At 34.8% G+C, this 27,009-nt stretch overlaps 4 protein-coding genes and 1 pseudogene across 4 annotated transcripts; 3 read left to right on the top strand and 2 right to left on the bottom strand.

The window, feature by feature from the left end:
* The first annotated feature begins 2,498 nt into the window (after positions 1 to 2,498).
* Positions 2,499 to 4,989, top strand: LOC140816353 (inorganic phosphate transporter 2-1, chloroplastic). Its single transcript, XM_073175568.1, has 3 exons — positions 2,499 to 3,488; positions 3,792 to 3,983; positions 4,074 to 4,989. The coding sequence occupies exons 1-3, from the start codon at positions 2,763 to 2,765 to the stop codon at positions 4,896 to 4,898; spliced, it is 1,743 nt and encodes a 580-aa protein (XP_073031669.1). The 5' UTR covers positions 2,499 to 2,762; the 3' UTR covers positions 4,899 to 4,989.
* A 1,669-nt stretch (positions 4,990 to 6,658) lies between these two features.
* Positions 6,659 to 9,051, bottom strand: LOC140815839 (beta-arabinofuranosyltransferase RAY1-like; annotated as a pseudogene).
* A 178-nt stretch (positions 9,052 to 9,229) lies between these two features.
* LOC140815840 (uncharacterized) lies at positions 9,230 to 12,347 on the top strand. The gene is made up of 4 exons (XM_073174815.1): positions 9,230 to 9,848; positions 11,189 to 11,341; positions 11,426 to 11,631; positions 11,964 to 12,347. The coding sequence occupies exons 1-4, from the start codon at positions 9,381 to 9,383 to the stop codon at positions 12,169 to 12,171; spliced, it is 1,035 nt and encodes a 344-aa protein (XP_073030916.1). The 5' UTR covers positions 9,230 to 9,380; the 3' UTR covers positions 12,172 to 12,347.
* A 92-nt stretch (positions 12,348 to 12,439) lies between these two features.
* On the bottom strand, positions 12,440 to 17,125 carry LOC140815838 (protein DETOXIFICATION 29-like). The gene is made up of 8 exons (XM_073174813.1): positions 16,665 to 17,125; positions 15,872 to 16,413; positions 14,701 to 14,787; positions 13,776 to 13,832; positions 13,216 to 13,454; positions 13,005 to 13,123; positions 12,777 to 12,863; positions 12,440 to 12,666 (listed from the first exon to the last, which is right to left on the bottom strand). The coding sequence occupies exons 1-8, from the start codon at positions 17,016 to 17,018 to the stop codon at positions 12,598 to 12,600; spliced, it is 1,554 nt and encodes a 517-aa protein (XP_073030914.1). The 5' UTR covers positions 17,019 to 17,125; the 3' UTR covers positions 12,440 to 12,597.
* A 4,802-nt stretch (positions 17,126 to 21,927) lies between these two features.
* Positions 21,928 to 23,553, top strand: LOC140816819 (vignain-like). Its single transcript, XM_073176290.1, is given in 5 exon segments — positions 21,928 to 22,472; positions 22,573 to 22,811; positions 22,887 to 23,027; positions 23,118 to 23,260; positions 23,262 to 23,553. Coding segments are annotated over 5 exon segments (1,074 nt in total). The 5' UTR covers positions 21,928 to 22,030; the 3' UTR covers positions 23,371 to 23,553.
* The last annotated feature ends 3,456 nt before the right edge of the window (positions 23,554 to 27,009 follow it).

The following is a 27,009-nucleotide window of genomic DNA, read 5'->3' as shown; positions in this document are numbered from 1 at the left end:
GGCACCCACATTGGTGCATTAATGGGTGTTATTAACGCCCATTAATGTTCATGCACCAATGTGGGTGCATGAATTATTAATCTTGGCTGACATGACAGCCAAGAAATTCATCAGAATGAAACGGCATTATTTCGCAATTTGCGACGGTTTTTGAAAAACCGTCGCAACATCAAAAGCGTCGCTACTTTCGAATTTTTTTTAAAAAAAGTCGCTATTTGCGACATATTTGCGACAGTTTTTTAAAAACCGTCGCAAATAGCGACCTTCTTTGAAAAACCGTCGCTATCATAATTCACCAACGGCTCTTTTGAAAATTAAATACTACATATCATATTTAACAAACCATAACGGCTAGTTTGTATGTAATATTATAAAATACAAACTATAACGGCTAGTTAAATAAAATAATAACAAAAAAGCACTATAAATACAAATCAATTTCTACAAATTTATTCATTCAATCAACACATTTCTACTCATCAACCACACTCAATATATATTCTCTACCATTCTCATACTTCTATTTGTAGGTTCAATATTTATTTATTTAATCCTTATTTGTATACAATGTCTCATTCTTCGAGCAGCTCGAGCTCGAGCTCCAGCTCCAGCTCTAGCCCAACAAGTGAAGACGAAGTACAAGTTGAAGTGAATGACGAAATTTATGATCCGGGAGAAGAAATGATGTTATGCACGCTTGAACTAAGCAGAAAAATACATGAATCTTCTGAAAGTAGTAACGAGATTCGACGAAGAAGAAAGTTCATCCAAAGAAATCGTGAAGCCGATCACTTGCGGCTCGTCAATAATTATTTTTCCGCCAACCCAGTGTATCAAGATCATATATTTCGAAGAAGATTTCGTATGCGAAGAGAGTTATTCCTTCACATTGTGAATGCACTTGAGGCCAATTCAATGTATTTTCAACTGAGGAACGATGCTGCTAGAAGGAAAGGATTGTCACCACTACAAAAATGCACAGCTGCTATACGGCAATTGGCTTATGGAGTCCCTGCCGACCATCTTGATGAGTACCTACGTATGGGGGAATCAACTGCCATCAAGTGTCTTTTCAAATTCTGCCAAAATGTGGTTGAAATATTTGGTGATCGATACCTGAGAAGGCCGAATGCTGATGATATTCAACGTCTTCTTCAAATGCACGAAGAGAAACACAAATTCCCTGGCATGTTGGGTAGCCTTGATTGTATGCACTGGCAGTGGAAAAATTGTCCAGTTGCTTGGAAAGGGCAGTTTACCAGAGGCCATGGGTCGCCGACAATCGTACTTGAAGCAGTCGCATCTCAAGATATGTGGATATGGCACGCATTCTTCGGGGTCGCGAGTTCACGTAATGATATTAACGTGTTGTACGAATCTCCCATATTCAACAATATCTTGCAAAGAAATGCCCCGAAGATCAATTTCACAGTTAATGGTCTTAAGAAAAAGAATTTGTCCATTTTTCGAACGGATGGAATATATCCGGAATGGGCTACTTTCGTTAAGGCTTTTCCTTGTCCGGAGGATCCTAAAAGGAGATTGTTTAAGGAAAGACAAGAGTCTGCAAGAAAAGATGTTGAACGTGCATTTGGAGTGCTCCAATCTAGATGGGCGATTGTTAGAGGTCCAGCTCGTTATTGGTACAGAAAAAAATTAAAATATATTATGTTAACATGCATTATTTTGCACAACATGATTGTTGAGGATGAGGGGTGTAACGTGACAAATTGGTCTAACGACGAAGGTGACGAACCCGCACAACCTGCCCAAGGCTCAAACCGAGGATTTCATGATCATCTCCGTAGAAATTCCGAAGTACGTGACTCTCAAGTACATCACCAACTTCGTGCCGACTTAGTTGAGCATATTTGGACAGAGTACAACAACAATTAGTGAAGTCAGTTTATTATAAATTTCAAAATGTTTGATTTAAACAGTTGTTATTCCATTTTTTAAATAATATTTTAAATAAAAGAGTCCAACTTTTTTTCATTTCTTAATAATATTTTAATGAATATTGGAATTAAGTTATTTTTAAAATAATAATACTATTTATTTTTAGTAATATTTGTTGTAAAATTTTAAAAATATTAGAAAGATATTGAAATAATTAAAAATAAAAAAAATGAGTAAGTGGACAGTAGGACCCATAAATAATGAAAATTGATATTAAATGAATGTGGGTGTGTGTTAATAATGGGAAACTGTTAATGTAATGAATATGTGGCTCGTGGACCCCATAATTTTTGATGAGATGGAGAGTTATTAACGTGAATTAATTCGAACGGATGCGGATGTCCTTAAATCTGTAAATAACATGCTGCCAAAAAATACAGTTTATAATATTGAAATTGTAATATTAAATTATATTTAAAAATAATTTGTGTATTCATTCGGATAAAATATTATTTTATGAATATTGTATGTAGTATAAATTAATCAAGGTGTAGATTTTTTGTTCTTCACATTGTCTCCCTCTTGCTAAAGATTTATGGGTTTGGATAATGTACATGTTGCCATAATAAATCACAAATTCTCGGTTTCCACCATTCGTTCCGCTTATCAACCAAATCCACTCTCCATCTTTTAACTTTTCCACCAAAGAAAATGGCAAAAAAAATCTTAAAAATTCAAGAAAATGAAGAGTTGGGCATTCCCAGTCGTCCTCTACGTTCCACGGCCGAGAATCAAACTGAATAATTCCCTCAAATATTCGCTCCTCTGCTGTGTTTTTCATCCCTTTGTGACACCTTTTAGTCATGACTTCTTCCTATTGTTTGTCTTCGACCAGAAACACCACATCACAAGCATTATTAGTTCACAATTCTCGCCTTTATATCCCAAAGCACCAGTCTTGTGTTTTTTCTAGTGAAACTCAGTGTCCCAGAAAGGATTCTCTCGTTCTGAAGCATCATATATCAAGATTAAGGAAACCCTTCACACTCCTGAGACGCCCTTTTGCAGCCTTGTCCTCTTTTGCGGAATCGGAAAATGATGATAGTGGAGGTGTTGTCGAAGGAAAAGGGCATCATCGTGAGGAAACTGCAAAATCAGAAGATGATTTGTCTGGAATGGCGCGGGCTTTCAACATATCGTCAAGAACAGCCTCTGCTATCTCAGTGTGCATAGCCTTGGCGGCCCTTACGCTACCATTTTTCATGAGTTCTTTGGGGCATGGATTACCGTTCAAGATTAAAGCTTTATCTTATGTTACCCTTTTGTTTGGATTTTACATGGCTTGGAATATCGGGGCTAATGATGTGGCCAATGCAATGGGGACTTCAGTCGGTTCAGGGGCGTTGACACTGCGGCAAGCGGTGGTTTTGGCTGCCGTGTTGGAGTTTTCAGGAGCGTTGCTGATGGGTAGCCATGTCACAAGTACGATGCAGAAGGGGATTCTTGTTGCCAATGTTTTCGAAGGAAAGGATGCTTTACTCTTTGCTGGTTTGATTTCTTGTTTGGCTGCTGCTGGTACTTGGCTGCAGGTGCACTTTAAAGTTTGCAAGTGTTTTGAATAGATAGCGTTGTTCTTCATAATTCATGAAACTAGTTGCAGTTCATTTCAATTTCGGGTATATAAATACTTGTATTTATTTTCTTAAATTATATAATCGCTGTCATCATGCGTTATATTATGTTTTATATGCTGATATCTCCATGAACATCTGCCACTGGTGTTATTAGTTCTTGTGTAAAGCCAATAATATCAATCTCCACACTGAAAGAAACTAAGAACTTCTGTGCGTAAGTACTCCAGGTGAGTTTCTAAGTTCAACCTTTGTACTCAGGTAGCATCGTACTATGGCTGGCCTGTCTCAACCACACATTGTATTGTTGGATCCATGGTTGGATTTGGTCTTGCTTATGGAGGAACCAATGCTATCTTTTGGAGTTCACTGGCGAGGGTAACTTCATCGTGGGTCATTTCACCTCTAGTTGGAGCATTGATGTCATTCCTTGTCTATAAATGCATACGAAGGGTATATTCATCTGTCGCACAAATCTTGATCTTTTAGAAGCATTATTAGCAGAATATTGTCTGAAACTCTAACTCTCCTTAATATTTCTAGTTTGTTTACAGTGCTCCAAATCCAGGACAAGCAGCCGCTGCAGCTGCACCAATTGCTGTCTTTTTAGGAGTCACCGGCATTTCTTTTTCAGCATTCCCTCTCGGCAAGTCCCTTTTCATAGCTTTTGCTCGGGCCTTAGCCTGTGGTGCTGCAGCTGCATTTTTAGTTGACAGAATCACAAGAAAGCAATTAGGCCACCTCCTAGCCAAGTCTGCTAAAGCAGATTCAGAGCCAAAGGAGGAAACCCATCTCAGTAAAAATATTGGCTTTCTATCCGATATAGCTGGCCCTACAGGCACCCAATTAGAGATAGTTTATGGAGTATTTGGCTACATGCAAATTTTATCAGCCTGCTTCATGTCTTTTGCACATGGAGGAAATGATGTGTCCAATGCCATTGGTCCTTTGGCTGCAGCTCTGTCCCTTCTCCAAGGTGGCTTGAGTGGAACTGAGATTGTGATTCCTAATGATGTTCTAGCATGGGGTGGATTTGGGATTGTTGCAGGGCTCATGATTTGGGGATACCGAGTTATCGCTACTATTGGGAAGAAAATTACAGAACTAACACCAACTCGAGGATTTGCTGCTGAATTTGCAGCAGCATCAGTGGTTTTAGGGGCATCGAAACTGGGGCTCCCTATTTCTGCTACTCATACTCTGGTGGGGGCAGTAATGGGGGTAGGATTTGCTCGAGGACTTAACAGTGTACGAGCTGAGACGGTGAGAGAGATCGTCACTTCTTGGGTTGTGACAATTCCCGCTGGTGCAACATTTGCTGTCATTTACACTTGGATCTTGACCAAGGTTTTATCATCTGTGCTTTAACTGTATATTAGAAGATGATGATTTACAACATTTGGAGTGAAATATTGATGTACACTTGAAAATTTTATTCCAATATTTAATTTTTTGGCAATTCTGTCAGTGTGTTTTCTACTGAAGTTGTGCTGCACTTGTCAATATTTTACAGAATTGACAAATGTTATGAGACATACTGTTACGTTCGGCTGCTTATATAGCAATTAGCATACCGATCAACGTAATGCAACGAAAAGTCATAATTTGTATCATCTTGATAGTTTCGTCCACCCTTGGTTTTTCATTCTCGAAAATAGCTCGATTCCGGTTGTTCCAAACGCGATAGATCGTAGTTACAAGTGCCGTCAATCTCATCTTAGATAGGATAGAATTTCCCCCATAATTTGTTCTAAAAGCCTTCAAGATCATCGTATGAGAACCCATAGTCTTCACCATGCCGAGCAATTTATGTATTTCCATCCAAATGCACAGTTAGATTGGCACTAAAAAAAAGAGGTGTTGGACAGATTCATCCTCAGTGTTACATAGAATACACAATTTATCTGTCACATGCAGAAGTATGTTTCTTGTATGAAGCTTCTTATGGACAAACAGTCACAGTAAAAATCTGTGCTTAGGAAGAACACAAAACCCGCGCTTGTGCGAAACCAATTATCCAGTGTAAGTGTGGCAGCATCCACTGATCCCGTACAACTAACCATCTCATCACGAATGTTTAAAATCTGTTTGATAAGCGGTGATTCATTTTTGTGCTAACTCCAATTCCAAACACACCCAAATCTGCAATAGATGTGGTTAACCCATCAAATCCAAATGTTGTCTTTCCTGAAATGGATTTTTCAAAGGGTTTTAGCAATCAGAGCCTTGTTCCATGCTTTCAAATTTTTGAGTCTCACACCTCCATCAACCAATGGTTTGCACATGTCCCACGCAATGGGAGGTGCTTATTTGGCCAAACAAACTTCCGACACAATGAGTAGATCTTATCAATGAGTAGATCTTATTCGACCTCTCATATAACCGATCTGATCATTTCCATCTACTAAGCATAAGATAAAGAATGCATGTGCCAGGAATTATTCTTCTTAGCGACGGCTTCAACCAACATACTATAATCAGAAGATCTCAATTGTCTAGCAGCTAACGGGACCCTTAGATAAAAAATGGTAGAACTCTCTGACTGAATCCATAGATATATAGGATTTCCTGTCTCATGCTTCCATCAACACTGGCCATATAGATGTCCGATTTCAACAAGTTAACTCTCAAACTACTCATATCCCCAAAATTATTCAAGCATTGCATAACCAACGAGATACTACCAGTGTCTCCCCGGGAGAATATTAGCAGGTCATCTGCATAAGCCAAATAAGTTGATCGTAAATTACTACATTTCGGATGAAAACCATAATTGAAGTTTAGTCGGTTATAATTTTATTATCTCACGAGGATGCTCAGTATACTTATGTTCACATTTTTTACACCTTCTTTTAATGAATGTTCGTAAAAAAAAAGGTTCAATGCTCTACCGTTGGGGCATCCAAGTGTGGCCATATATTCTTACACGTGAGATGTAGGGTCAATAATTTTTTTCCATGGACCCCTCACTACGAATGCATATCCCTGTAAGCACCAAATTTTCCGACCGATCGAAGTATAAAGCTTTGAGACGTTGTGCTGTTATAAAAAAAAAAATAGAATTATATCATCACTGTTAGTTGTAGTTTTTCGGTGCAAGGATAGATGTGTTATGTTGCAACTGGAATGAAAGTACAAATCAGTACTTATTATGAGTTACAGATGTGCACAACTTCCTTAGATTTTCAATCTAAAATGTCCCTTATTTTCATCTTGTTTGATTCCAATTCTAGTACAGATGAACACGATACAAGTTTGAAGGAAACTTTTACAGAAGAGATATTGGACGGACCATGCCACAACTACGACAGGGTTCTTTGTTCCAAGTATCAATTCGCAAAAGAGATTTATGGAGATCTCTCTTGTATGGAATTTAAACTTCTAAAGTTCATTTGAAGGTGACCTGCAAGATGTAGAACTCGTAAATTTCATTCTCCAAAGCACAGACCAAGAAATTTGACAATTGGAGGTGCCGAAAGCCTGCATACCCAACTCATTAGCATATCTTTGTAGCTATATCCAGCAACACCTAGTACAATTGTCTTGTTCTGAGCAGCACGAATTGACAGTAGATTCTCAAGAGAGAGAGGCGGTGTAATTGAGTCGCACAATCTTGACTGCTCATTCACCAGGCGCCCTTCCATTTCTTCGAATGATTGTATCGAATCAAGACAACCCTGTATTTCCTCTTCCATTGGAGACACGGCTACATCTTTTTTCCACAAGTTTAATGATCTTTTGTAGCCCAGTATATAAGCAACGTGTTGATTTTTATTAACAAAAAGATAGTGTCGTCCGTACTCAAATAACACGAGCAGACTTAGATACTTGGCTTTGCGAAAAGAAAATGATCCATAAAGCCTTCCCAGAAGGGCCATTTAGTTCCTAACTTGTACTTTCTTGGTGAAGTTTGTTGAGGTAAAAACTTGAAATAGTCAAACTTGCATCAATCACAAGCCTAAAATCAGAGTTCAAGGACTCGGTGATGATCCACTGATTTTGGGGTCCTTTGCCATACAAAAACGAGGGAAGGATGCCCTTGTGAAGAGACAAATCCCCGTTATTCCATGCGACAATCATTCCTTCTCCAAATAGCTTTCCATGCGACAATCATTCCTTTCTCCAAATACTTTTCACCGTCAACTGTCAGCCACCTTTTTCCACCGGAATCCAAATGAAAGGGTAAAATGGGAAATATTTTGTGTTGTGGCAATAACAATCCAGTCTTCATCGAGCTTGTGGGTATAATTCAAGGTGGGTACAAAGTCTGATAAGATAATTGTATCAGGATCTACCAGTACAGAAACATCTGATGATGATGCCAGGGATCTCGCAACCATGGAATGGAAATATGGTGTACCCAGGAACCTATGCAGAAGAAAATACAGCTTTGAGCAAATTGCACCATTAAATCCAGAATTTCGAGTAACAAGAATTTCAAAATGCTGAAGGATCCGTATTTACGCTCATCGTAACTCGAATTAGAACCTCAGAGTCAAAAGAAACATCTCTCTTGCCTTCCACTCAAACTTAAATCTTCTTTCACACACACGTGGAACTAGTATGACTCGAACAAAGATCCTAAATCCTGGAAAAACACGTGCTCCATATCAGGTTTATAATCTTGCGCAGTATATGACGCATCATACCTTAAGCCCGAATTACCATTATGAAACACGATTTCGTTCTTTAAAAGTCATACGACTGACAGAATCAGAGGTTGAAACAATCAGACATTCCGAAACGTGACTGACCCACGAAGTGAAGAACTGAAGTTATTTAAAGAAAAGAGAAATTAACAACTCCAAACCATATGACAATAACTTAATCAATATTTCAATCCAAAATAAAAAATAAAGGAAAATTGAGAAGACTCACGTGAAGTCGATATTAGGCTCAACTAAGACCCTGGATCCCAATGATTCCGCCAGGGAGAAAACGGAAGGGTCTTGGCTGAAAAGAACAACATTAATATTTTCAGATAGACCCAGCCATGATCTCACTGCAAGAGCCCGCCTTTCACCTATTAAACCCGTGAAAGGCCGAGGTGCAGTAAAAAGTGTCATCTTGGTGTAATCGTCGATAATCTTCTGTTCCTTGGGCAACAACAGAGTAGAATAGAAGGATACACAAATCAAGAAAATCCCACAAAGCCAAAGAAGCCATAGCCCACTTTGCAGAGCCTGCGAATTTGGAAAAATTCAACATTTGACTACTACACGACAAGAACTTAATCAAAACCGAGGGAGCTGTAAAGTTTGAGCCTTTTCACCTTCATGTAATTGAAATTGGAGAAGATAATAGAATAGAACAGCGAGCTTCCATTACTTTTACTTTTTAGAAATGCATGAATGAAGTGAGGCATGATTGTTCTTGGTAACCCAGCTTTTACGTGTTTATTTAACGGAAATGGGGGTAATAGGGGAGAGTGGAAACGCCACAAGCTCCACCTTTAGCCACCAAAAATGCCGCTCAAAGCATCCAACCTATCCATCAACCCGCATAGGAACAAAGTCAAAATTATTTAATTTTATTTCATAATCATTTTTTTAAAATATTTACAAATACAATTTGTATTTTTCATCATGTTTGACTCCAAAATCTGTTTTAAGAACGCCACGTCTCTGCTACATCTAGACGATATTACTCCTCAAGATCACAACTTTTGCAAGTTTATCCGATCCCACAAACTGATAGCGTCAAGACCTTTTGCGTCATTTCCTCTCTACTTTCCTAAAATATCTCCACTCCCCATCATCTCTCCCGACGACACAGCTCAAACCAAAACCTCCATATCCAGTCTCCGAGCAGATATCTCAATTTCTTCCCAGACAATACGACGCCTTCCCCATGGCCGTCGTAGTCAGCAACATATCCCCTTTCCTAGAATTCTCCGCATCCCCTCCTCGAGTCCCTGAACTTAGAACCCGCCTCCTCCCCTCGGACGCCGTTTTGAGCATCTTCAAGAAGGATATACACCTGATCACCACTCACTTCGAATCTGTTTTCGATAATAAAGAGCGATACTTGACCAAGAAGACATCGAACCAGTCGAGGGTGAACGGTGTCGAGTACGAGAATTCCAGCGACGATGAGAATGGAAACGGGAATGGGCTCAATGAGGATTTGGGAGAGGATGATGGGTTCGATTGGGAGAAGGAGATGAGGAAGAGGGTGCAAGAGATTGAAGAGATGAAAGAGCTGGAGAAGAAAGCTGAGGAGTTGCAGAACAAGGTTGATGAAGAATATGGCGATAGGAATGGTAGCGAAGAGACTGAAGAAGAGAAGAGGATGAGAGTGAAGAAAGAACTGGAAAAGGTTTGTTCTTTCCTTTTTTCCCTGACGATTACTGAATTTAAGCTCTTCGTTCTATTTCTTGGCTAAGGCATGACTGTTTGCTCTTATACTTCTATTATGTTATTGAATCCTTTGGATCTGGCTTGGTCTAATGGAGAGTATATATTTATCCATTATATTTTCAACAAAATCTCCCTACATTTTTAAAGCTCCGAGCTCCCTAAACTGGGTCTCAACTCTGAAGATAGAAACTCGACTATGAAATTAAAAACTCAGCACACCGCACTTCGAACCAGTAGAGGGAGATCAACAGAGAAATTCAAGTTTATTGGATCATTGGAAATTTCGTGTATGATGGGTTGAAAATAGGCATGATCAAGAAGCTTAAAGTAATGGTTTTAAGTTGATTTCCTTGTGATGGAGTGACAATGGATTCTTATGATAGTTGCATGTGTAGCTGACATCTAAACTGGTGATCCTATGTTTTTCTGATGTTTGGGAAGAAACTGTTAGATATCCTGCAGAGTGTTTATATTCAAGAATGTGAAGGTAGAAATGAGTAATTTATAACATTAATGTTTGCCAAATTGGTCTGATTTTTTTATCTTTTTTTTTAAAAAAAGATGGCTTTGACGTTATTTATCTTGTTATTTAAAGATGTACTAGATTGTGGAATAAAAAATCCTTGTCTTTTGACCAAATATATAACCAATCTTTAAAGCAAGGGGGGCTTTGGATGATCTTTGGGAACTTTTATATTGAGGTCTTTGTCAGTTGCATGAATTAATTGTTTATTGGCTCCATGTAGCTACAATCAGAGATATAGTTAGCACTGTCTGCTCTTGATTTGTTCTTTCTTCGTAGTTTACTATGTAATCACTTCTGGGTTTACTTGCTTTGTTTGCTTTTTTTATCATGAAACTTCTTATTACACTGTCTGTAATCTAGCTGGACTTGCTAAAAGAGTCATTAGAAACGTGAGAGTATCATTTATAAAAGAGAAATTAATTATTATAAGAAAATAAATACATCTAATATTCCATCCCATGGTACCAAGGCAAAGCAGATTTAGCAGAAAATTTAATTATTTGATACTTGTTAGAATCACGTTGCTTCAACTAATTTGTTTTAGATTATGCTTTGATTTGTTTAATATGGAAAAATCTAGTCCCGAGAGACGTAACAGCTATCAAATATCTATACACATTGTCTCGGTTGTGCTTATTTTATTTTCTTATGTTATTAACTTAATATATTAAATGGATTTGTATGGAGACATGAAAATAGTAACGAAGAGAGAAGCAAGTCACACAAAATAGCTCGTTGAGGAAGCATTAACCATTTAGGCATACGATGTATAGGTGGCAAAGGAGCAAGCAGAACGAAGACAAACAGCCCAGCTGATGTTCCAATTGGGTCAAAAAGCTTATGAAAAGGGCATGTATGGACGTGCAATCGAGTTTCTCGAAGGCGCACTCACGATCATCCCCAGGTCGACCTTGTTTGGCGGGGAGGTTAGAGATTCTTATGTTATTCATATATTTATATACCTTTCTTTTCCATTCATCGTGTGAGCTGCACGGTATTCATATGTACAGATACAAATATGGCTTGCCATGGCTTACGAGGCCAAGAATCGCCATGCCGACTGCATTTCTTTGTATCGGCAGTTAGAAATGACGCATCCCAGTGTCAGCATAAGACGACAAGCTGCAAATTTACGCTACATACTGCAAGCACCGAAGCTTAAGATTACTCAAGAAGAGATGGTTACTATTCCAATAATTGGTTCGAGTTATGATAGGTGAGCTTATTTTTGCAAATCTTTGTGTATTTCCAGATGGATGCTTCACATAATGTTGAGGTATAAAACTGTTTTTAAACTCGATTTTTGAAAACGTTGTTTCAATATAATATCGGAGCCTGGAGGTCATAGGTCTCGTTGGTTTCGACATGTATGCCTTACACAGGTGCTTTTCTCAAAACCAGTTGAAACCACGAGAGAGCTTGTTAAAGTAGACAACAATTGTCTCAAGCACAACCAATGAGTTCGAGCTTGTAAAACAGTTATTTGCGCATATATTTGTATTATGAAGTTCTTTCGAAGTTTGACGAGCTTTCTGTTGATTGCGTCAGTTATGCAGCGACTTGGTCTGACAAGGACAAGGACCAAGACCGAAGAATGAGTAGCTCCACGACAAATCAACTTCCATCAACCAAAGACTATTTGGCCGACTTCTTGGTGTGGAAACCACCAACTGGTTTGGAGAAAAGCCGTGCCTTCTGGCTGTCTTTAGCTTTGTGGGTCGGTCTGGTTGGAGCTGCCATCTTTCTGAAAAGTTGAAGCCCTCGTTATTTGTATTGTAAATTTCTGCTGCTTATCTTGTATTCTTTCTTCGGTACAGCACACAATTGTTGTTCGAATTGTATTCATAAGTATATGTATATTCTTGGAGTTTTCAAAACAATCAAGTCGTAGACAGTTTGCTCTTCCCTCATCTCAGTATATTACATTGAACAGATGCAAGTGTCAAAATTCAATAGCAATTTGCCCATGATAAGCCTTTTCCCAGATATACAAAAACGAAGACTTGTGCGATACACTTCCCATGGAACATGAAGGGGACCAAAAGTTCGTTCGTACTCAAAACGAAACTAAAGTTACAGATTCCTCAACTCTCCATCGTATAATATTATATGACTGGCACAAGAATCTTGGTCTCGATCCGGTATAAATAAGAACTTTGTTCTAGACAATGCACAACAGATCTTAAACATGGTTTCCTTTAGGATCTGATTCCCCTCCCCAGGTCTTGATCCTTAGAGCAGCAGCAGATGCCTGAACCACAACCAGATAAATTAATCGTACCATATCACAAAAATAAATCAATCTTAAAAAAATAATAATAAAGTGAATCTAGTGCAAACGAAGCACTAAATTGTTCGTACCTCTTTATTCCAATTTGTTCTATAAACAATGAAAAAGAGAATGAATGTTTGCACAGCTGTTCCTGTTATCATTCCATACCAAATACCCTGAAAGCCCAATATATGCACAAGTATTCAAGAATTGCATAGTTAAAACTTATATGCATATACATACTTTAATATATATATATATATATATATATATATATATATATATATATATATATATATATATATATGGATACTTACTTGTACTCCAATGTTAATTGCATACCCAAATATTAGACCCAAAGGAATACCAAAGAGATAGTAGCATGCAATGTTAACATAGGCAACCAATGCTTGCCATCCAGCCCCAATAGCCACCCCTGCATTCATTCATTCACACACCACATACTTTCATGATTCTTCAATATAAATAAATAAGAAGAATTTCAGAAAAAATGTCGAAATCAATTACCTGAGAGGGCAGGCTGGATGTTGTTGATGACGATGCTGAATGCAAGTAATGGTGTGAGGTGGTACACAACTTGTTTGACAGCTTCACTGTTTGAAAATAAAGAAGGATACTGTTTTTGGAAGATGAGGATGAACGCCGAGACGAGTAGGCCGATCAAGAACGACGATATCACCACCACCACCACCGAGAATTTCGCCGTTCTTGGACGTGCCGCCCCCAATTCGTTAGACACCCTCACACTGTTTGGAAAAAAAAGAACATTTTAACAAAGTTAATGCAGCAGTAGCCAAAAGTTTGAAAAGATCTATCATCCCTTGACAATTTTTAAAATATACATCAAGAAACAGTGAAATAATTACTAGTAAAATATTCTTATTTAAAATAAAAACTTATATATAAATTAGGCTCCACACGTACTCCTAACGTTTCGAGTTCGACACGTGATTTTTATTTTTCACGAAGTGGGTTTATTATTATAATATTTTTATATCGTTTTTCCACCGTGTATACGACAATGCATGCAATATTTAAACATGAAACATTAGATATGAAAACAGTACCTTATTGCTGCATTGAAACCAATGGCTACCATGACAGTCCACCCCAATATGTTTGTGCTGCACCAAAAAGTCAAATTATTCTCTACAAATAATCAATTTTCTTGAATTCTATAAATTTCAAATTTCTTTCCTTCCACGTTCAACATATTTTATTAATCAATGTAATTGATTCTAAATTCTCACCCCAAATTCAGTTATTCGGAATCCATCTTTCCAATCATTTTCTCAGATCGAAATAACTTCGGCAAACACGAGCCAAGTTATTTTGGTCCATATATCCAATCTAAAAGGTGCGACATTCAAATTTCACTTGGGTGGATAGAGTCAAGTAGTTTAGACTCACGCTATATGATCGATCTTATGTACATTTATTATAAACACAAATGCGAGTATCGTTGAAATAATCAATACGTTCACATATCAAATATATAATTTCATCGCATTCAATAAATAGACATAACATTACCCATACTCTCGTAAATATTCACATTGCAAAGTACATACTATCAAATTTTGATATGTATGATGGGAATCATCCGGAAAACCCGGGGATTATGGAATTATCATTTATGGACCCGATAAAAAAATCAAATATCGCTGGTCCCATTTACATGAAAAATTCCTTAAATATATTATTATTCATGGGTGGGGAAATATTGACATCTTTTTCTATTACTAGATAAATAAAAGCTAAAAAAAACTTGTGTAAGACGATCTCACAGAACGTATTTTGTGAGACAGATCTCTTATTTGGATCATCTATAAAAGAGTATAATTACTTTTTATTGTGAATATCGGTAAGATGTTTTTGAAATTACTGCAGTTAGTGGGATGTTTTTGAAATTACTGCAAACAGTGAGATATATAAAGGATCGATATAAAGTTTTTTGTAAAAAATAAACCAAATTTATGTGTTTATGTTTACCATATTGACAGAGCATCGACAGCTACTTCTGCGTTCTTCAAGTATCCAGCAAAGAGGACCAAAGCCATGAAGTACCACGTCTCCAAACTGTATCAAATACATATTCATTTATTTATATTTATATATTTTTTTTTGGAAACTCTTATATTGTTATTATTAAATATAAATTAAATAAAAATAATTACTATTTAAGAACGTAGCACCGAAATAATAAATAAGCTGTGGGTGTGGTGATATGAATATATTTATTATGATAACGAACACCAGGTCTACCGCAGAGATGCAACGTGCCTGCGATAATTGACTATTGATTTAATAATTTCTAGAAAATTCCGCTGCCCCATTTCATCAAACACAATGTAAGATTTTATTATTTTTTTTTTTTTCTGAAAGAAAATATTTTGTTACACAATTATTGTTGACTAATTAATAGTGCATATGGAAGTAGTGCGTGATTAATGTCTTAAACATAATTTAAAAATACCAAAATCAAAGTATATAGTCCTTATTTCGGTTCATTCTATCCTACATATAGGGACACTACTATCATGATAGAATCAAAGACTCAAATTTAATCACACATACATGGGATCCACTAATTTTTTTAAAATCACATATGTGTATGAATCTTGTACATCCAAATCATATGGGACGGTACCCCTTACTTCTGCTTCTTTTTTTCTTTTTTTTCTAGAAAGAAAAGGTTTAAAAAAATTACTCTATTACTTCCCAAAAAATAAGTGACTTCTATTTTTAAAAATAATATTATGATCCATAATTATGGACTCAAAAAAAAAAAGTCCAACATGTTTATCTATATGTCTATACGTAGGGAAACAAAACAATTTTGCTTACATATAAAATGCATAATTTTCATTTTTCAAAAATGTGAACCACATATGTGCATGATATTTGTGAACCACACGTGTCTAATACTTAGGGTTATGTGATGAAGATATATTTTGGGTTATAAAATATATTTAGAATAATAAAATTATTTTTTCCCTAAAAATATATTAATACTTTTATCATTTCAAATATATATATATATATATTTTTTGTAATCTTATTTATTTATAATTATCATTATATATGTCCTAATATATAATTATCTACAGTTGGTAGAAAGAAGATATTGACCAAGTCAACGAGTTGAGAATTTTTGACTCACCACAACATGACGGCCGATGCGAGAGACAATCTAACGAAACCCCATAGATTATGAAACGCCAGCCATGAAAAGCCAGACCAAGCTCTGCCGCAACTCCCGGCGAATATATAAACCAGCTGCGCTACTACTATGAACCACCACGACGCGTTAAGAACTATGGCGCCGCCGCCCATCCCGTACCCCAGCTTCAGAATCAACAGCCAACTGAAAAATGCGTGCAAAACTAAGGCCACCAAGGAAATCCACGCCATCGCCATCATCTTGCTCTGCGCTTGCAAGAACTTGGCGATCGGAAAATTCATGGCGTACGCGTAGAGTTGAGGAATCATCCAGAGAGCGTACTTCCCGGAGCAGAGTGAGATGCTCTCCGTTTGGCCGATTAATAGCAGGAACGGAGTAGCGAAAATGTAAACAAACGTCAGCATAGCCGCTGTGGAGAGGAGGATGACCCACGATCTCTGCATATATACACCGAGCATCTCGATTCTTCCGGCACCATACGCTTGCCCGCAGAGGGTTTCCAGCGCGCTTCCCATTCCCAACTATTCAAAAATTACCAAAAAAACCTTAAAATTACCCATTTTCTTATCAGAGTATCCATTCAATCGTGCAGTACTTAGAAAGAAGACATGAAAATACAAAAAAATTCCATTAATCCCAGAAATAAGCTCAAACATCAACTGCTTAAATTATATAATTTATTTTTGCAGTAAGCTAAAAGCCTAAAAATGGAGTGAGCTCAAGATTTAAAAGTTCAAAAAAATGAGAAATCTATAAGATTTAAAAGTGATACCATTACGCCGAAAGATAAACCGGCAATAACAGAGTTCTCGATGGTGAAGGATGCGAGTTCGAGTGTGCCCACATGGCCGGCAAACGTTTGCGTGATGGCACCGAGCGAGTACTGGCAAATGCAAGTGAAGATAGCTGGAGCAGCCAAATACCACAGCTTCCGCGACTCCGTACGGAACTCATCGAAGAAATCTTGGATTCCGGAAATCGGATCTATATCATCGCCGTCTGCTACGAAGGAAGAAGCGAAGGAATGGTTGGATAACGGGTAGGATGCAAGCACTGGAAGTGCTTGGTACTCTTCTTCTTTTGTGGAGAGGAGTGGCTTCTTTTGATCATTGGTCGTTTCCTCCATCGAAGCTGCACGTTTGCACCGTAATTTCTCGAGTTTTTTGGGTCGATCGTATTTGGTATGTATTGGTGCGTATTCAATTTCAAATTATGAGAACGATGATGTACAGCTTGAGTCTGACTAAGGAGTATGTCTAATGTGAGACCGTCTCACGGATCTTAATTCGTGAGACGGGTCAACCCTACGGATATTCACAACAAAAAGTAATACTCTTAGCATAGAAAGTAATACTTTTTCAATGGATGACCCAAATAAGGGATCTGTCTCACAAATATGACCCGTGAGAACATCTCAACAAGTTTTGCCCCTGACTAGAGTAATCGTTATTACGATGATTATATATGATATTTTTCATAAGATTTTTAAAATAATTATATTAAAAACATCAAATATTTAATTTTATAATTATATTTTTTATTCTATTAAAATTTGTTCAAATCACTTCATATTTATTTAGAAAAAAATTTAAACAAAACTTCTATTTTAAATTGAACTACTCTTATAGATTGAAAATAATTTTGTTTTAATTATTAATATTATTTGATCAAATTAAAAATAACAATAACATATACAACATGTGTATATCTTTTATTAATATAAATATAAATAAGGGATTCGATTAATTTTAAGATGACGATGGAACTGAATATTCAACAATTTTGATAATTTTTATTTTAAAACAATATAAACGTGAATTTGAAAATGCCATTTCTATATTATTCCTTGTAAATATAAGGGAAATGCTTCCACTAAAACATTTACAAACATTTATACCTTTAGAGAGTTAATTAAAATTATACAATCATACGTAAACTAATTTATGTATAGAAATCTAAGTTATGTGTGTTTGTTCTTGATCCCGATTATATGTTTATGAAAAACATAAAACTCATATGAGACGATCTCAGTTGATCAATTTTGTGAAACATATATTTTATTTATGTCGAAAATATTACATTTTATTGTAAATATGATTAGAGATGACTCGTCTCATGAATAAAGATATGTGAGATCATCTCACAAGAAACATATTCATATAAAAATGTGTTTTTTTGCTCTCTTTGATTGTGAATAGTTTGTGGGTAGCTTCTATCAACCTCAACTTCAATTACATTGGGGTTAATTGGATCTAGCATAAGAACAATAGGTTTACATTTTCTGAATATATGTTCCCATCTTTTATCATTTGGTAGCAAAAAAAATAAAAATCGTGTAACCTTATTTCTTCTTGGCAACAAAATTAGAATGTTTTGAGAACAATATATTGTGATTTCTATATGAGTACATATCTTTTGAGATGACATTATGAATTTATATATCTCATGAGACAGTGTCACGTATTTTTATTTAAGAGATATGTCGATACGAATCATAGATATATGTAATGAAAAGTAATATTTTTATATAAATCAGACCAGATATCAATATCCTAAAATTAACATGTGATATTCTCTCACTTGAGTTTTATATATTCTATTTTTGCTAATCTTTTTTTCCCAAAAAAAAAATTTATTCATATTTTGTATCATTATTGGAGCTTAGATTCTATAATTTTTTATTCCATAACAAAACATATTTGGAATGAATATATAAAAAAAAATTGATATGAAAGAATGAATTATTGTTCCTTTTTTTAAGATTTGAAACCAAAGGTTTTCTCAATCTTTACTTACGTTTTAACGTATTCTTGCACAATTTATGTATATGTCAGGGTCAAATTTATGTTATAAAATTAATTAATTGATAATTTTGTATAAAAAGGAAGTCAAATTTTTTAATTAATCACTCTAATAAATAATATACATTGTATATGAAAAGTACAAGCTGGACCATTATTTTTGGTACATTTTCCCATGACATACGAGGAGAGAGAGTACTCATATTTACTGTCGTGTATTATTAATTCATTAAATGAAAATCTAATTAATACTTAGTTGGGTACAGATTTTCACTTCTAATATTTAAATGAAATTAAAATTTTTTTTTTGAATTATTTTTACTACATTCCAATAACTAAAATGGATATTTTATAAACAAAATATCAACTGTGTGTGAAAGTCGAGTAGTCAAAAATATTGTTGACATAAATATAATTTCGGTTGCAGTAAATTTATGGGCGAAATGTATTGATTGTAGAATAATTTTTATTTAAATTTTGAATTTCAATTTTGTTTTCTTTTAAAAATAATGAAACTATAGAAAATGGTTTTTTTTCTATTTAGTTTGGGAGGATTACATGAATCAAGTTTCAAGCTCAAGCTTTTGTCCCAAACTTTTGAAAAAAAACAAGTATAAACTGATATGACCAATGGCAGAGCTATGATTATCAATTTATTTTGACTAGATGGAAATATTTCATTTTGATTTTCTTGTATTGTAACTCGGGATTACCGACTTGATGTTATTATTGTTATATATATATTTGAAACAGCGATTCAATTTATATTGTTTGAATCATGTAACAAGCTAAAGGAATAATATCATCTTAAAATTTTCATAATTAAAATAGTCCAACCATAGCCCCCAAATTAAATTTCTAAACTCCCCGATAGTTTCTCTTTTGATAATTCACCTTTGACCGTCTTTCCTTTCTCGGTGATGAGTGAAGAATTGTGGAGATTTGCAAATAGGGATTTTAGAAAATCTGATTTGGGGCTAGGGTTGAGGAATTTTCGATGGAAGTATTAAATATTAAAAACCCCACACATGTGACATGCACGTGTTCAAGTACCACGTAGTTAGAAAATTTTAACTAAAACATTTAACTACATGATTCTCACTGAAATTGATTGACGATACATAAATAAATTACTATAAACTATTCAATTAAAAAAATGATACACTATGTCTAGTGTTCGAAAATCTATTGTAACAACTAACAAATTTCTATTAAAGATAGTGGCGGAGACACGTTAATGGGCACACGGGCTTCAGCCTGGGTGGCCCTCCATTTCTTGTTTAAAAAAATTATATATAAATTTTAGATTAATTTCATAGTAGGTCGAGTATATCAATTTAAAATATTAAAAGATTCTTAAATTTTAAATTTTAATCTGGGTATAATCATATTTCTGGCTCCGTCATTGCTCAAAAGGTGTCTGAATTGATGGCATATGTGAACATTTGATTAATAGTGATGAGTTTGATTCAAATACCAACACCTTCTCTAACTAGCTTGTCATACAAGAGTTTCTCGGTGTGGTATAACATGATAGAATGCTCTGTAGATTATTATGTTAGTCCATAGACTTACGAGTGCATAACAAATTATAACGATTACGAGTTTCCATATCATTTGAAAAAGAAATAAGTAACTTTTATAATACATGAATAAAATTGAAATTTTATCTCTATGCGTATTTTATAATTCCTATCAATGTTTTAGTACGGAGTGAACGATGGCTGGGCCGATATCCATGTCAAATATTAGTTTGGCCATGTTAGTGTAAAGAACATCGGCGACTCATTTCACGGATAAATAAAAGTGAAATTATATCACAAAAACATGCTAATATTAGTAATACAATATCTCGTCTTCATAAAATTTCTTGCATGCGTAATTGTGATGGCATAAATGAGATCTTTTTGCCAAAGTAGAGGAAAAGTGGATGACAGTTAAAGATTTAACTTCTATATTTAGAAATGACCCCATGATCATCACCATGCCAAACTTGCCATGTTTGTTAGTCCGTTGCGCACAAAATTACGGCCAATTCTATCCTACTCCGGGAGATTTACTCCATGTCACTAAATAATATATATGTCTAGCATTTAAAAATAGCTACAATAATTTTATTAACGTTTATAAGTGGGTAGAATATAGAATTTCTTATAATAATTAAATTTTAAAATATTGATTTCTTACAATTTATATGATTCTAGCACAAAAATAAAAATAATAGAAATGAAAATCTCAAACCTCAAACGTAAAAAATTTACTATCAAATAAAAATTTCACGTCATTTTTAAATATAAAATATTAAGTTTTAAAATTTGAGAATAATAATAATAATAATAATAATAATAATAATAATAATAATAATAATATAACACATGTTATATACATGAAACGAAATTAGTTTGGTTGATTTTTGGTTAAAGTAGTGTGAAATGTAATAATAATAATTAAAAAAAGACATGTGTAAGAAAAAAAAGTAAAAGGGAGTAAATCTCCCGGAGTAGGATAGAATTGGCCCAAAATTACGAACTGAAATGGCTAAATTTACATCTAAATTTCGAGTTTCTTGATTAATTGTAAAGAATATTTCTTTTACTATATATGGTATATCCCAAATGTTTTAGACATTTAACGTCACTAGCCATTTATTCATCAAGCTACTATATAAAAATAACGAATCGATCTTGAGAATGTTTTATATTTTAAATATTTAAATGGGAGAATTGTAAATTGACAATATATTTGTTTCTTTACCATTTTTGTTTTATATGTTATCATATTTTAATTCGATATCTTTGTGTTTTTTATAATTTTGGTTTTTTTTACGTGACATTGATGTATCGTCAACATGAAATTGACTTAAAATCGATATAACATCCACGTGTGCGATATAATATCACCTTTTTATGTATATATAAAAAAAAGACAGCCAAAATTACAAAAAAAAAAAAATAAATACTCAATTTTGATGGTATAAATCAAAACCAAAACTTGAAATATGCTGACATGCATGACATATGAAAATTGCACTTTTCCCTTTAAATATTTATAGATTGCTGAAATAACTATAAATCAAATTGAGCAAAATAATTTGATAACATAATTTTTTTCAATCTATAATTTTAAAAATTCAAATAGAATAGTAATATTGCTCGGCAATTGCCTTGAGGAATCTCCAATATAAGCAGTCATAGTTAGCTTTTTCAATCCCCAAGTTCACAGTTAATCCCATCTTAAACTTCATCCAGTTCTCCATGCCTGTCAAGTACATCTTTCATGTATATATATTTCAGCTCAAACTTTGATATCACACACGTACATTTAAAAGATAGTGATCATGGCAATTGGGAAGCTTTTCTTGGTTTTCCTTTTAATGGCTATGGTTATCGGACTAGCAAAAAGCGTAGAATTCTCAGAAAAAGACTTGGTTTCCGATGAGAGCCTGTGGGACTTGTACGAGAGATGGCGGAGCCACCACACCGTTTCACGAGACCTGAGTGAGAAAGGGAAGCGTTTCAACGTGTTCAAAGCGAATGTGCACCACATTCACACAGTGAATCAGATGGACAAGCCTTACAAGCTGAAACTCAACAAATTTGCTGATATGACAAATCACGAATTCAGAAACTCCTACAGTTCGAATGTCAAGCACCACAGGACGATTCGCGGGAGTCGGCCCAGCACAGGATTCATGCATGGGAAGACCGAAAGTCTGCCCGCATCAGTTGATTGGAGAAAGCAAGGTGCAGTCACTGATGTCAAGAATCAAGGCCGATGTGGTACGTTTTTCACCTATTTTTTTAATCACTTTTTGTTTAGCCTATTATATTTATGGATACAATTACGATTGAAATTGAGCTTTTTGTTTCGATTTGGTAGGTAGTTGTTGGGCATTTTCTACTGTGGTTGGAGTTGAAGGGATAAACAAGATTAAAACAGGTCGATTAGTGTCTTTGTCTGAGCAAGAACTGGTTGATTGTGACCGTGAAAAGGACAACTCGGGCTGCAACGGAGGGCTCATGGCTGACGCATTCGAGTTCATCAAGACACACGGTGGCCTAACCGAAGAAAAAACATATCCTTACAAAGCTAGAAATGGGAACTGCGACGCAGCCAAGGTAAGTTCATTTTTCTCCTTGAAAACTCTGAAATATTTAAAATCTACAGGGATTTCCATCTTAATGTTTTTGTAGATGAATGCACCCGTGGTGACGATCGATGGGCACGAAAACGTACCATCAAACGATGAACACGCACTCATGAAAGCTGCTGCAAACCAGCCTGTATCTGTTGCAATCGATGCTGGTGGAACTGACATGCAGTTCTACTCAGAGGTATGAATCACAAAAAAAAAAAACGTTTCTCTACTGACCAACAGCAGAACCAGAGAGTTTTATTAATGTACGTGTTATTGATGATTTTAGGGCGTTTTTACCGGAAACTGCGGCACGGAGCTTGACCACGGGGTGGCCATAGTTGGATATGGGACGACTCTAGACGGGACTAAATACTGGATAGTGAGGAATTCTTGGGGGCCTGAATGGGGCGAGCAAGGATACATAAGGATAACGGGACGTCGATGCGAAAGAAGGGATGTGTGGGATTGCTATGGAGGCTTCATATCCGATAAAGTTATCATCAGATAATCCGAAATCAGCTGCAAAAGATGAACTTTAGATTGAGGGATTTATGAGTTCAAATGAATGTTTAGTTTGAAGTTCCTTCCAAATTAAATTTCATAGGAAGCCGAAGTAGGTAGGTTACCATACTATAGGTGTTTCATGTGATTTGCTAACGTTTTCATGTTAGTCCGAGGAAATAAAAAGTCAGGAGATTAAGGCGCTTGCTATCCATTCGGTAGTTTATGGTTTCTTCTGTATTGACTTTTCATTCATTAATTGAAAATTTATCCAAAATAATAATAAAAATAATAATAATTAAAAGAAAAATTATCTGTGGAAAAAGAAATATAGGCTCGTCTTGTTTCTTGCTCCAAAAATAAAAAAAAAGTGAAATCGCTCACCTTAGGCTCCCATCACCTTCCGGTCCGACAGGAATGTGAGAGGAAGTAAATCATGATGACTCAGCCAACCAGCAGCAGCTAGACCTTATGCTACGCCGCGCACAAAGAGCTCCCCCTCATTGGAGGAAATTTAACTCTCACACTGTCACTTGCGAGACTCGATACCTGGTCATTGCTCCGAGATTTACTGCTGCTGATCAACTGAGCTAAACCCATGCGGGACGAGAGTCTTGTTTCTTGTCACGTACGTAAGTGGGTAGGTAATTAATTGTCTGTGAGCAGCCGTCAAAATAAAATTTGGATGATGAGTCTATTTCTATAAATTTAGGAGGCTAATAATATATTTATTCTTTTTTAAAAGGCTAATTTTGAGAAAAATACATCTGCATATGATTTACTTAAGATTCAGTACCTATTAGTTTTTTTTTTCTATTTTAGTACCTCACAAAAGATCATTTTAGTTTTTACTACATGTTTCATACCTTTTTACCTTTTTACCCTTGTAATTAATAAAAAAATATTATATAAATACCTATTTTTGTTGGTTATCTTCTCTTTTCACTCATCACCAATATATTTGGATGACATTTATTTTTAATTTAAATATTTTTTATTTAAAATAAATAAATTCGCAACTAATGATTGAACTTTTTGAAATACTTAGTTTTACTTACGAAATACTTAATTTTAATTTTAAAATACTTGATTTAGTAAATGAAATATGCATAATGTGTATTAAAATATTGGATGTTAGAATATGCAACGCAAATTAACTAAATGTTCTCATTTCCATCCAAGATGCATTTGGATGACACGTTCATTTCATTTAATTATTTTTTTTATTGTTAAAAAACAAATTGCAACTAAGCATTGAAGTTTTTCAAGTACTTATTTTTACTTGCGAAATACCTAATTTCAATTTTAAAATACTTGATTTGGTAATGAAAAACTCATAATGAATATTAAAATATTGAATATTCGAATATGCAACGTAAGTTCACCAAATGCTCGCATTTCTATTCAAGATGCATTTGGATGACATGTTCATTTCTGTAGGACCGAGTGCTTACCGCTTTACCAATAGCTATAACTAGTGGTAATGGTGTAACTCAAATCTTTTAAACCGCACAGCAGCACAAGCACCACGGTTCGATTGCTCTACCAAGCAAGGACAATTATTGCACCCAACAATCTCCCTCCCAATAATTGCACTCCTTGCAATCAATGAGAATCGAACTCATGACCTTGGCTCTGATACCAATTGTAGGACCGAGTGCTTACCGCTTTACCAATAGCTATAACTAGTGGTAATGGTGTAACTCAAATCTTTTAAACCGCACAGCAGCACAAGCACCACGGTTCGATTGCTCTACCAAACAAGGACAATTATTGCACCCAACAATTTCATTTAATTATTTTTTTATTGTAAAAAAAAACAAATTTGTAACTAAGCATTGAATTTTTTCAAATACTTACTTTTACTTGCGAAATACCTAATTTCAATTTTAAAATACTTGATTTGATAATTGAGATATCTATAAAAGTTAATAAAATACTGGATATTTTAGTAGGCAATGTAAGTTCACAAAGTGCGCGCATTTTCATTCAAGATGCATTTGGATGAAATGTACATTTCATTTAAATACTTTTTTATTTAAAAAAAATAAATTCGCAACTAAGCATTGAACTTTTTTCAAGTACTTAGTTTTACTTGCGAAATACTTAATTTCAATTTTAAAATACTTGATTTGGTAAATGAAATACTCAGAATGAGTATTAAAAAACTGGATATTAAAATATGCAATGTAAGTTCACCAAATGCTCGCATTTTCATCCAAGATGCATTTGGATGATATGTTCACTTCATTTAATTATTTTTTTATTGTTAAAAAAACAAATTTGTAACTAAGCATTGAACTTTTTCAAGTACTTAGTTTTACTTGCGAAATACCTAATTTCAATTTTAAAATACTTGATTTGGCAAATGAGATACTCAGAATAGGTATTAAAATAATGGATATTCGAATATGCAACGTAAGTTCACCAAGTGCTCGTATTTCCATCCAAGATGCATTTGGATGACATGTTCATTTCATTTAATTATATTCGTTATTTAAAAAAAAAAATTGGTACATGAGATACTTAAAAAAAAATTGCAACTAAGTATATAACATTTTGAAGTACTTACTTTTATTTGCGAAATACCTAATTTCAATTTTAAAATACTTGATTTGGTAAATGAGATACTCAGAATGCGTATACTGGATATTCGAATATGCAATGTAAGTTCACCAAGTACTCGCATTTCTATCCAAGCTGCATTTGGATGACATGTTCATTTAATTTAATTGTTTTTTATTCTAAAAAACAAATTTGCAACTAAGCATTGAACTTTTTTAAGTACTTAATTTTACTTGCGAAATACCTAATTTCAGTTTTAAAATACTTGATTTGGTAAATGAGATACTCATAATGAGTATTAAAATACTGGATATTTGAATATGCAACGTAAGTTCACAAAGTGCTCGGATTTCCTTCTAAGATGCATTTGGATGACATGTTCAAGAACTTTTCAGCAGCTACAAAGCTTTGAAAGAGAAAAATAAGCTTGAAGCGAATATTTGAAGATTTCCAGACAATGTTCTTCGAGAGAATAGCCTCTGATAGGAACGAGTAGCATAATCCGTGGATTTACAATTTACATAGGAATATAAAGTCGGATACCCGTCGATAGTCATAGTCCAGTAGGTCGAAATAAAATGACATGCAATTCACCCTTGATAAATAATTAAAGAGATTTAATTACTTCATTGAGTTGAATTAGTTTGACATAGCTTGAGAGGGCATGTTCAATTGGATAGGAAATCTCTTTGAAAGAATAGATCATTGTCGAACGAATTAAGTAGATTAGCGAGAGGTAGGTGAACCGAGATTCTCAACCAATTCATTTCTCATTGAACTTTAATCAATCTTTCTAGCTTATTTATTTCATCATTTAATCCTTGAACCATTTCATTGAGTTTTTATTTAATAATTGTAGTAGTAAACAATCATCTGAAGTATCGCTGCTAAAAATTGAATAACTGATAATAATAATTGAGAAATACAGTCCTTAAAGGAACTATATTCATACTCTTGTACACTATATTATTACTTGATATCGTGCACTTACGATTATTTCTACCTTGGATATTATTAATTTTTACTAAGAATTTTACAATAAAAGTTTTGTCCGATCACTAAGCATTGAATATTTTGAAGTACTTACATTTACTTGCGAAATACCTAATTTT

The sequence above is a fragment of the Primulina eburnea genome, chromosome 16 (genome assembly GCF_022965805.1).
Source record: "Primulina eburnea isolate SZY01 chromosome 16, ASM2296580v1, whole genome shotgun sequence".
Taxonomy (NCBI): Eukaryota; Viridiplantae; Streptophyta; class Magnoliopsida; order Lamiales; family Gesneriaceae; genus Primulina; species Primulina eburnea.
Note: the sequence above shows the minus strand (reverse complement) of the source record. Positions and strands in the feature narration are given on the sequence as shown.

Bases quoted from the DNA above. Each gene is read 5' to 3' on its own strand.
- LOC140816353 (XM_073175568.1), top strand. From the start codon at position 2,763: ATGACTTCTTCCTATTGTTTGTCTTCGACCAGAAACACCACATCACAA. The intron at 3,489-3,791 runs GTGCACTTTAAA...CTTTGTACTCAG, and splicing joins CTGCTGGTACTTGGCTGCAG to GTAGCATCGTACTATGGCTG. The intron at 3,984-4,073 runs GTATATTCATCT...TAATATTTCTAG, and splicing joins TCTATAAATGCATACGAAGG to TTTGTTTACAGTGCTCCAAA.
- LOC140815840 (XM_073174815.1), top strand. From the start codon at position 9,381: ATGGCCGTCGTAGTCAGCAACATATCCCCTTTCCTAGAATTCTCCGCA. The intron at 9,849-11,188 runs GTTTGTTCTTTC...TACGATGTATAG, and splicing joins TGAAGAAAGAACTGGAAAAG to GTGGCAAAGGAGCAAGCAGA. The intron at 11,342-11,425 runs GTTAGAGATTCT...TCATATGTACAG, and splicing joins CGACCTTGTTTGGCGGGGAG to ATACAAATATGGCTTGCCAT.
- LOC140815838 (XM_073174813.1), bottom strand. From the start codon at position 17,018: ATGGAGGAAACGACCAATGATCAAAAGAAGCCACTCCTCTCCACAAAA. The intron at 14,788-15,871 runs GTGAGTCAAAAA...TATTTGATACAG, and splicing joins GCATCGGCCGTCATGTTGTG to TTTGGAGACGTGGTACTTCA. The intron at 13,455-13,775 runs GTACTGTTTTCA...TTTTCCAAACAG, and splicing joins GGTTTCAATGCAGCAATAAG to TGTGAGGGTGTCTAACGAAT.